The sequence below is a fragment of the Opisthorchis viverrini genome (assembly GCF_000715545.1).
Source record: "Opisthorchis viverrini unplaced genomic scaffold opera_v5_441, whole genome shotgun sequence".
In the NCBI taxonomy this organism is placed as follows: domain Eukaryota; kingdom Metazoa; phylum Platyhelminthes; class Trematoda; order Opisthorchiida; family Opisthorchiidae; genus Opisthorchis; species Opisthorchis viverrini.
In genome coordinates, this window is record NW_008752104.1 from 344,860 (window position 1) to 356,968 (window position 12,109).

At 39.5% G+C, this 12,109-nt stretch overlaps 1 protein-coding gene across 1 annotated transcript in view; it reads right to left on the minus strand.

Moving 5' to 3' along the window:
* The window catches only part of T265_11092 (hypothetical protein), a gene marked incomplete at both ends in the record, with an annotated part of 68,844 nt that overhangs the window by 51,968 nt on the left and 4,767 nt on the right, over window positions 1–12,109 (minus strand). The window contains one exon of the mRNA XM_009177655.1: window positions 6,098–6,147. Within this exon, the coding sequence (XP_009175919.1) occupies window positions 6,098–6,147 (50 nt within the window). The remainder of the gene's footprint in view (window positions 1–6,097; window positions 6,148–12,109) is intronic.

Here is a 12,109-nt window from a genome sequence, read left to right on the forward strand (position 1 = left end):
ATCTATCCAGGATGACCGGACTTCACATCAAGCTGTTTGCTTGGAGACACATAAAACCAAAACTTATCCAACAAACTTTTATCTTGTTTGAATTTTCGAAATATTTGGTTTGATTGAACTCTGTATTCTAACTGGGAGACATCACATATGTTTTTGTTTTATTTGTAAAGCTCACACAATCAACGCGCTCTAGCAGCAGTAATGTAATTTCCTGTAACAACAATTGCATCAAATTACGATGAGGGTACGTATGGGTTTGGAATCTATCGTGAGTAATTTGTATTGCTCCGAGTACCCGCAGAGTACATTGTTGATAGTAATATACAGAGCTTTTCAGTGCAACTTATGGTGCTTGACGTAAGGGAGCAAGTAAAACAACACTCAAATAATCCATTTCAGCAAGCGCAAGAAAGTAGCGTCTGATCTGTGATTAACCCAGGCAAACAGCTCAAGCGTATTCAATAAAGCCTACTTATATCTGACTGGGTAAACTGTTTTTTGTTCAGAAATCTACGACGAACAACAACCACACCTATCACGAATATTCCTTATTTGGTAGGCATACGTAATTTGTACCAAGTACAATAATTACGCTGCTTGTATCCAGCTGAGATCGAAGAAAACGTTTAGGATTTCCTATTTCTCAGAGTGCACATACCACTGCAAATGCATCCAAAGTAAACTGCTGCATACTAATGCTACAGTTGCAAACTTTTATCTCCCAAAATTTGCTTCATATGTGTGTTGTTGCAACATTTATTTATGAATACACCTAGGAAGCAATATTACAGAAAATTTTAACTGATGCGTTTCCAAACAACTTATTTTTCTGCTCACAGAACAAAAGATGACAGGCCACAAACTCAATCTCAGATGAATAATTTTCCGGTCTGAAATGTGAATCAAATCAGGCGATTTCAGTGCTGCTAAAGCGCTTCCCACTGCTCTCCGTAAAATATGCAAACTTCCATACTAACCGGAGGAAATTCGGCATCGACATTCAGTGCATTGCTCTGGGATTGCTGTCATGAAGATATCTGCAGGGTAATTTAACTTTATTTCCCAGCGTGTTTACTGACTGTCTTGGCGTTGAACGTGCCAGTCATAAGAACGAATTTTAGTACCGCTCGTTTGATAGAATAACGTATAAATCTAATAAAGAATANACGTATACATCTAATAAAGAATAACGTGATTTTGCTCCGTATTATCGGTGAATCCCCTCAACAGATAGGAAAACCCAATGTGGCACAACTGTTCACAAGTTCCACCCAAAAAGGCAGGAGATGGTTCCTTGGAGCTATCAACGTCTTCACACAAACGAGACTTAATCCACTGTCAGTAGTTCACCCTAGGAGTGTGGAGATATGGCTAAATGAAGTGTAGTGTAAGTGCTGTATAACCGAGTGCATTTAAGACACTATGACAGCAATCCATCTCGCAGGAGACACCAGTAATCAAGCAAAACTTATAGAGACTTCACAAGACATGGAGAAGCCAAAATACCAACGTCAACAAAGTAGACNCAATCTCAGATGAATAATTTTCCGGTCTGAAATGTGAATCAAATCAGGCGATTTCAGTGCTGCTAAAGCGCTTCCCACTGCTCTCCGTAAAATATGCAAACTTCCATACTAACCGGAGGAAATTCGGCATCGACATTCAGTGCATTGCACTGGGATTGCTGCCATGAAGACATCTGGGAGATAACTTTATTTCCCAGCGTGTTTACTGACTGTCTTGGCGTTGAACGTGCCAGTCATAAGAACGAATTTTAGTACCGCTCGTTTGATAGAATAACGTATAAATCTAATAAAGAATAACGTGATTTTGCTCCGTATTATCGGTGAATCCCCTCAACAGATAGGAAAACCCAATGTGGCACAACTGTTCACAAGTTCCACCCAAAAAGGCAGGAGATGGTTCCCTGGAGCTATCAACGTCTTCACACAAACGAGAATTAATCCACTGTCAGTAGTTCACCCTAGGAGTGTAGAGATATGGCTAAATGAAGTGTAGTGTAAGTGCTGTATAACCGAGTGCATTTAAGACACTATGACAGCAATCCATCTCGCAGGAGACACCAGTAATCAAGCAAAACTTATAGAGACTTCACAAGACATGGAGAAGCCAAAATACCAACGTCAACAAAGTAGACACGGTCAGCGCGGAATTATAACTGCTGATGAAAACAGCTTGATGAATCATAGGATAAGTTGAACTACTCATTAGTAGCCTGTTTCTGAACACATTTCGCTGCTGGTAAAAATCGAACAGAAGAATGAAAAAGACAAGTCTCTCTCAACATGAATTTTGCATCTCACGTCATCTCATGTATTTCCCGTAGGCCCTTTTTTCCAGATTCACGCAGTGCAAACTCGCAATCANAAATGGATTACAAAAGATCGTTTTTTGTTTGATCGAAATGTTTCTTGCGCTGGGAGACATTTTATCTTTTGGTTAAGTTATTACGATGCCTTTTTGCTTTGCCCTTTTATTATTCTGAGATTCTCTAGTTCAAATTAACAAACCAATTCCTTAGACTTGCACTTTTCCCGTTACTCCTGTACGTGCTTTTGCATGGGCACTTGTCTCTAACGTTTGCTTCTCAATTTTCATACACGAGTGGAGTTTAGAAGTGTCTTCTGGTTGCCATCCTCTGTTTGCTTATTTTTGGTAATGTGTACCCTTCCTTTTTGTTGCATGTAATGTTTACGACAACCAGTGCGCCGAATCTCGCATATTACATTTCCCTCATCGCTGTGTTCAGTGTTCATTTAGGTTGGAATCGAACGCACCCAGTTCGACTAAAGACACAAAGTGTTGCTTGACTTTGGAGGTCGACTTTATGTGAATAAATCTTCTATCAGTATTTCTGCGGTATCCATTAATTCTTTGTCTGNTGCTTTGAGCCTTTCTATCTTTCTGAGATTCTCTAGTTCAAATTAACCAACTAATTCTTTAGACTTGCACTTGTTCCGTTACTCCTGCACGTGCTTTTGCATGGGCACTTGTCCCTAACGTTTGCCTCTCGATTCTCACACACAAATAAAGTTTAGAGTTGTCTTCTGGTTGCCATCCTCTGTTTGCTTATTTGTTTGGTAATGTGTACCCTTCCTGTTTGTTGCATATAAGGTCTAAGACAACCACTGTACCGAATCTCGCATATTACATTTTCCCTTATCGCTGTGTTCAGCGTTCATTTGGGTTAGTATCGAATGCAGCCAGTTAGACTGAAGACACAAACTTTCGCTTGACTTTAGAGGTGGACTTTATGTGAATAAATTTTTTATCAGCATTTCTGCAGTATCCATTAATTTTTTTGTCTGGAAACTCTCATGATGTACTCCGAAAATTCATTTGTGGACAGCGATTAAATCGGCGATTTAAATTGTTTCTGTAAAACACGGTTGGTTCACATAATAAGGATATAATCTATTACAATATTCTGACAAATTGATTGAAGTGAGCTAACAGAAAATGAAATATCAAATTAAACAAACAATATTTGTGTATCTATTAAAATGCACCGACAATTTATTCATCATGGTGTTGACGCCTCCTCCACTAATCTTACCTATACAGGATGACTTGCCTTCACATCGAGCTGTTTGGACAAAGACAAATGAAGCCAAAACTTATCCAAAAAAGTTTTGTCTTAGTTGAATTTTCGAAATATTTGGTTTGCTTGAACTCTGTATTCTAACTGGAAGACATCACATATGTTTTTGTTCTATTTGTAAAGCTCACACAATCAACGCGCTCTAGCAGTAGTAATGTAATTTCCTGTAACAACAATTGCATCAAATTACGATGAGGGTACGTATGGGTTTGGAATCTATCGTGAGTAATTTTTATTGCTCCGAGTACCTGGAGAGTACGTTGTTAATAATAATATCCAGAGCTTTTCAGTGCAACTTATGGTGCTTAACGTAAGGGAGCAAGTAAAACAACACTCAAATAATCCCCTCCAGCAAGCGCAAAAAAAGCAGCGTATGTTGGAGTACGCCGTGATCTGTGATTAACCTAGGCAAACAGCTCAAACGTATTCAATAAAGTCTACTTATATCTGACTAGGTAAACTAGTTTTTGTTCAGGAAACTAAGACGAACAACGATCACACCTATCACGAAGATTCCTTATTTGGTAGGCATACGTAATTTGTACCAAGTACAATAATTACGCTGCTTGTATCCAGCTGAGATCGAAGAAAACGTTTAGGATTTCCTATTTCTCAGAATGCATACACCAGTACAAATGAATCCAAAGTAAACTGATGCATACTGATGCTACAGCTGCAAACTTTAACCTTCTAAGAGCTGCTTCATATGTGTGTTGTTGCAACATTTATTTATGAATACACCTAGGAAGCAATATTTCAGAAAATTTTAACTGATGCGTTTCCAAACAACTCATTTTTCTGCTCACAGAACAAAAGATGACAGGCCACAAACTCAATCTCAGATGAATAATTTTCCGGTCTGGAATGTGAATTAAATCAGGCGATTTCAGTTCCCCATGTTTCTTGTAAGAATGCTGCTAAAGCGCTTCCCACTACTGTCCGTAAAATATGCAAACTTCCATACTAACCGGAGGAAATTCGGCATCGACATTCAGTGTATTGCTCTGGGATTGCTGTCATGAAGATATCTGCAGGGTAATTTTATTTCCTGGCGTGTTTACTGACTGTTTTGCCGTTGAACCTACCAGCCATAAGAAAGAGCTATAGTTCCGCTCATTCTATAGAATACCGTCTAAATCTAACAGAGTAAAACGTGATTTTGCTCCGTATATTCGGTGAATCCCCTCAACATACAAGAAGATCCATTGTGGCACAACTGTTTACAAGTTCCATCCAAAAACACGAGAGCTGGTTCCTTGGAGTTATCAACGTTTTCACATAAACGAGAATTAATCCACTGTCAGTAGTTCACCCTAGGATTGTAGAGATATGGCTAAATGAAGTGTAGTGTAAGTGCTGTATGACCGAGTGCACTTAAGACAATATGACAGCAAGCCATCTCGCAGGAGACACCAGTAATCCAGCAAAACGTAGAGAGACTTTACAGGACATGGATAAGCCAAAAGACCAACGTCTACAAAGTAGACACGGTCAGGGCGGAATTATAACAGTTGATGAAAACAGCTTGATGAATCATAGGATAAGTTGAACTACTCGCTAGTAGCCTGTTTCTGAACACATTTTGATGCTGGTAAAAATTGAGCCAATATCTCGCAGAAGAGTTAATCAATGAAAAATACAAGTTCCTCTCAAAATCAAATTTGAATCTCACGTCAGCCCATGTATTTCTTCAAAGCAATTTTTTCCAGATTCACGCAGTGCAAACTCGCGGTAATCGTTTACAAGAGATGCGCTAGCCCATTTGACTTAGCTCTTTGGAAAATGCACAAGTCACTTATGTTATCAAAGGTGACTACATTGTCCCTATGGGATTCCAGCTAACAATATGCGTATAGATTAGCTTTCGTCTGCTTTGTGTTCCGGTGCGTACTTGTTGTACTTGGCATATGGGAAACAAGGCACTGGTTCACACAGAAGACAGGTCACACAAATTCATCACTAGATCTTGTGAACAGACACCTTACGGGCAAATTTCTAAGAAAGACAACCTTAAACAAAGCGAATTGAGAATTGAAGTAATCTAACCACAACAATCCTTTCTTTACACATAGAATATTAGATATGGGTATGTTTGAATCAGTCAGTCATAGGGACTTATTTGTCACTTGATGAAAACGCAGGTGATCATTAACTTCAAACACCCCGACAGAATTTACAGCAGTCATAAGTTGATATTTTGCTACACAACTAGGACACATCGCCCAGCACGCTCCATGCACAGAGATGTATTTGGTCCTTATCCAGATGAGATAAACCTTGAGCGTAGATAGGATATCTTTCATGCTGAACATATTTATCGCCAGAAAATCGTGCTAAAAACAGGTAATCAAAAGAAACGCGCCCTAAAATCAATAACTATCAGTGATTCCCCACACGTGCTAGTAAAAAAATGAGATATGTTACCTGGAAAGTGTTGGTAAAATGCACCATAACTGAGATTATTTATATATTTACGCCAGTTTATTTGATTAGAATCGACATAGACAGCATCTTGTGGATTGAAACTGTGTAGAAAATAAAAAAAACTTAAATTCCTCCAGTATACGAGAATTTTTAGAAACCCGATGCTAGTGCTCAAGAACTCAATTCCTACTTCAGTTTGTCAGGTTTAAACATTTTGCTGAACAAGCAACCCAAAAGGTTTTCGATTCAGAAGGACTTGACAAACAGTCGGTAGACTTTATAAACTGGGAACCGTTTCGCTTTCGACATAATTCTCCCAAACCTTTAAACCATAAGATTTAGGCAACCATCCTGCCGACAGGACTGTTTACAGGACTGTTTTACTATATTGAAAAGTGACCTGATGTGCTTGTCGGAAGAGGTGCTTCATATTTGCTGTCCAACCATTTCCAGCCGTGGCCAACTGGGTTATGTACTTACTTGACATAACAAACGGCATCCGAAGATTGTTTATAAATTTCACTAACGAAGCCGCTCTATTTGATTCCCATTTTGTTCGGTCACACATTTGGATAACAAAATTTTAACTCCCACGCACGCTGAGAATACAAGGGTGTAGCTGATGACATTTAAATTACATTTCCCTAACATTCCTTAAAATTATTCCTTGATATCTGTTTCGATTATGTCCAGTAGGCCTTAGCTATTGTTCCGAAACAACTATATCGAGCACATTTTGATGACAATTCGAGCATGCCTACGTGTTCAAACATCAGCTCTGCCGCTTTTCCAAGAGACTGACTACTTGAATTTCGATAACACGTTTGGTTCGACCCAGAACGTCCCGAAACTGCTGTTGGATTGTGCGTAGTCTCCCGCTGCCTAATCAACCTGAGGGAATTCACATTTTTAAAACCATCGTTCATTCAACTAATTGACCTTTTATCCATTATCTATCCTTGAATTTGCTAGATGAAGACTTTTAGGATGTGAAAAAGATTTTGACTTGATAGAAATCGGTGAACAAACTAGGTAACTCATTGTCGGTTATCTTGGTTTTATAATGATGTCCAGAAACAAAATGCTCACCATCGGTTTGCAATAAAAACTGCCACGTTGGTGCGCTTGCATTGCGTTACTTGAGTTGCCAATGCACGGGTTTCACACAGAATCCGAATATGTCTCAAACATGCCCTAACGCGTGGTTCAGCACAGCTTACACCATTGGGCATTGAGCATTATTGGCAATCTTTCATAAGCCTCATTATCTAACGTCTGACAAATGCTATGTGAAATTATCATAATCTCACCAAGTACATGTGTAACGCGTTTGGAACAATCAAGTTAATCTGGACTGTCTAACTGTCCCTAATACGTCAACCCTATCCAGTAAATACAACCTCCTCTTGCGTAGATTCACCTATCGTCGGATAAGAAATCTTACCGGGGCATGGTAAAATTTCGCAACTCACGTTATGGTAGACTCACATGAGATAAACTTTATAAACACATAAGGATTCATTGAAGTCCGTGCAGTTTATGAATGAGAACACCGGACTCAACGTCTTCAGTGCGACAGATAATTGACCCACCAGATTGCATTCCAAGATGTCCTCGAATTCCGCCTCGATCTGACCCTGCCCATGAAAACCAGTTTTATCTGTCCGGTGACTTAGACTAGCAGCCCCTTATGCACCATGACTTGCGAAACAAGAAACCTTCATGCGAGGGGACAAAGCCAAGTCTATGTTATGACCCCTGAAATCGCAATGCATGATCATATATTTGTGACTGCCTTCCTGTTAAGGAAGTGTGCACACACGCTGTATGCGAGAAGCCATTCTAGGCCGAAAATAGCACAAAAAGATCGCGCCAATATAAAACCGCTGGACTATTCATTTTTTTGCCAAAGACAGTACCAAAGGATATCAGCATTCAAAATTTTTAGGGCACACGAATAACCAAATCGTTATTAGAGGCTGCAGCTCTATACACAAGTGACAAGTGGAAATAGTTACCCTTTAGTCTTAGAGCACCGCTTTACAAAACAGGTCGTTGGCTTGCCACTGGTTGGATTATGTTCACAAAGAATCACTTGTGGTAAACTGTTGCGCAATTCCCGGATTTACACTGCACCAACGTTTTCTTTCAATTGGTATTCTGAGTTGGTATTCTGTTGAACATGGGTTTATTTCCCGCTAACTCATACCGTCCGAACTTTTCTCTGTGGTGGATGAGTTTATTTGGGTTCATCCATTCGTTGACCAGCACTGACCAAGGTTGATGTTTTTCAAGACTATGGTTGCAATCACATCCTATTTTCTGAATTGTAGACTATGTTGACCGTTTTATCTCAGAAAAGAGACGCAGTTTTTTATGACTTTTCTAGGACAGAAGGACATGCAAGTAATTTACTGTTCAGCGCTTTTTCAGCGAAAGCAATATGTACAGTTGGTTGTGGAATACAAGTTGATAAACAAGGTGACAAGCTTCGGGAAATCAATCGGTCAACTTTTTTTCAACTTTTGAGAACTCTCTACCTCCCTGGCTCTTTGACAAATTCGCAGAATATGCCATCAGCAGCTTAGATGATATGACACTTTCCTCACTGCCGATTCAAAAACAGCGCAACAATATGTCCACGCCGGATGCTTCACAAACCGGCATCTTAAATTGAATCAATCCTGATACACGTGGAGAACATCCCAGGTACTTTGACCTATTTGATTCAACCGTCCTCAATGGCAGTGTGAGTAAATCGGAAGCCATATTTCGTGCTTGATTATTTGAACGTTTCTCAAACAGAATAGCTATTTCTATTAATCGCCAAATGGTTTCTTTTACCTGACAGCTTTGTTGAAAATTTTCTGATACTTCCTTTTTGCCCCCTACAGTATATACAATATTTTGGGCCCTTGTGGGGTTAAAGCTAATGTGAAATAAACCTGGATTAAACGGCTACTATTTTTGGCCAGCGTGCAGAAATTCTTCATGAAAACGACTTGTTGAATAAAAAACATCACGTTTACACTGAACATTTTGTGATCCTCTATGATGCATCTCACTTGGTAAGCTATTTAACCAACCTTCTGGACACCATTACACATCACTGGCAATTTGTTTTGTGCACGTAAATCTATCCTAATTCAGTTGGACGTTTGCTCCTGCTTTCAGCTGATAAATACTGTATCTATCATGCGTGTGACGCAGAAAGGTCCCCTGCTTCTAATAAGCCATATGCATGCGATTTTTCCCTACGTATTCCTCGACGAAAAAGATGATTTTTTTTACCTTAGGATTATTTTGTTTTGTAAAGGAGTTTTCAGTGATCACACAAAGTTGTCGTTGTCGTGCATGTCATTATGAACTCTCTGCATCACTGCAGATTTTCGGATGATATCTTGCTCTCGCTAAATATTGTTAAGTGCTCGGTCACCAACTAAGTCTAACAGAATTCAACGCCGGTTTACAGCGTAACCTATTTTTCACTGTTCCTCTAATTCCAGGTTTTTTCCCAGCATAATCGGTTGGGCGAAATCTAGGGTTCCTTATTATTTTTCGTCTCTTAATTTTGGTACAATTTTTCACTCATGTGTTCAAAACTCTATATTTATAAGGTAGACGCCACTGGTGTCCGAAGGCTGAAATATTAAATTTCTATACTGTGTTTCTCAAAAATAGAGAATTATCTATCATTCTGAGGATTTTTGTAAATCAATGGTTTTACTTGAATACTTTTTCCCTAGTTATTATGGTTTATTTTGAGATTGAATTGATGTTAATCCCTGTGATGACATCGTGCTCATTTGTTTGGTGTTATATAGATATTTAGTTTTTTGAGGAGATTTCGTAAAGCCAATCTGTGCTGAAAAGCCAAGAAGCACTGTACAGCTGTTTCATCCTTATTGGGGATCATCAGCAGTGCACAACTCACGAAACCTTGGAGCATGTCGAACCCACGACCTCTGTCGAACCCGCGACCTCTTGGCTAATAGTTTGGACAGTTAACCGTTCGGCCACGAGTGGCTGTTTGATTAATTCACACACCACTCACCTTTCAATCACGGGATCCACATCATGCGGTTTGACTAGTTCCTCGAGCAACGACTCCTCAGATGGAAGTTTCACTCATCGTGTGAAGATATTCATTTAGTTATTAGATATTTATTTTGTCGTAAATACATTCCTCGAACCTTTTTTACGTCGTATATATGCGTGGTACAAGTGCAATTGTTTGTAAAATGAAGATACCATTGATCGTGCTTTGACACGCTGCGTAAATAAGCATTGTGACACACTCCATTTGTGCAATATCGTTCGGTTTATACAATATGAACCGTTGCGACGTTAAGGAGTTACCTGCCTTCTAGTTTGTCACTGGTTTACAGAACCACCATTTTCAATCTGGAGTGTAGTACTGTGGCGCGTAATGCTGGCGTGTCAATCGAGCAAATCCTTTCCCTTTGTGCTAATGCTATTTATCATATATCGCGTTCATAATTTTATTGTTATATTCTTCTGGAAAATGGCTTCAGGTACCGACCTTCGACAATTTCATCCAATAAGCGTATCTTCCACTAGTTATTTCCAAATTCATATTAAGCGTTGTACCAAACACTTGCTGCCCACCAATTCTTCAGCCAAATGGGGATGTGTCAGCCCACCTAATGAAATGTGTCCATTTATGTACATTAACTGAAGTGGTTTTGCTCCTGTTTGAGTGGGGTCATGTGCAGCAACATTCTATCCCAGCAATATCCGTATCCAGTATAACTTAGTAGCAATATCTCGAAACCTGACTCATCATAAAAGACTAATGACTAGATTTGTGGGTAGTGAAATTGAGTATCTTTGCCGCTTACCGCAGTATCGCCCAGATTTTGTGGTAAAATTTTGCACACAAGCTTGTCCGATGGTCACGAAATAGACGACAGACGATTGCGCAATAAAGTTGTTTGCCCACATAAAGCAGGCTTAGGAAAACAGATCGGTTGACGAGGGTTACCACGAAACGAATCTTGGAAATTGAAGCACAGCGACAGCAGGTCGTTTCTGGCTAACGGCCAAAGAAAATTTTGTGAAATAAGATTAAATGTAGTGTTGTGGAATGTAGGTAGCTCGGGTGCGCTGTTTGATTGTTGGTCTGTTTGCCGAGCTCGGTAAACGCTTCATCACCAATCGAGGTGACATTGTCAGTGCAAGGTTTAGCGGGTAAACCCTGCGCTTACGATGTCACCTCGATTGGTGATGAAACGTTTGCAATCCAACTGCCAAGCTCGGCGAACAGACCAACAACCAAAGATTAAATGTCTCATCCAGCTAACATTGATATTGTGGTTGAAACACTAAATACTTGTTTTAGCGGATCATAAAATACCTTCATGAAGGCAGCGAGTGCGTGATCTTTTGTATCCAGATTGTAACGAGATTTTGGTAAATGGCGTTTTTGTGGTTACTTCATGCTGCTAGCGGAATTTGTGAGACGAGCATATGTATAGGACCAACCTCTCCTCCGAAATTTGATTTAACACATATGCAGCCCAGGTAGCTGGAAAAGCAGAGGAGTTTCCAGGTTCACTAGCCTAAATCAGAGTGCATTTGGCTGTTGAGATTCAAGGCGTAAGTTAAAGTAAGTGCACTTTAATGTGTAGTATGTTTTCACTCTAAAAGATTAAGGGGTAGGAATTATTTAACTCATCGTGGCGCACTGATCAGCGTACTCTATTCTACGAAAAAACGTTCATATTTACCTCGCTTTGTTCACTCATTTAGTTTATCGCCAATAGTTCAGACCGGGATGAACTTTTAATCAAATATTGCTTTAGGGATCACTTCTCGAATCTAATTATGTTAATTTATTTGTGTTGGCTTTCGCTAAAATATTTAGAAGGGAATTTCTAAAAATACACGCATTTCAGTAGTCATAAAATCGGTGTTTGTTTCCTTCTATATTTGTAAACGAATGTCCGTTGTTTCTGATGAAGTTCTGGTAAACAAGAAGCGAAACAGCGAATATGCACTCATTTGCAAACTAATTTGGTTCTTTCGAGAGACTCACCTGGA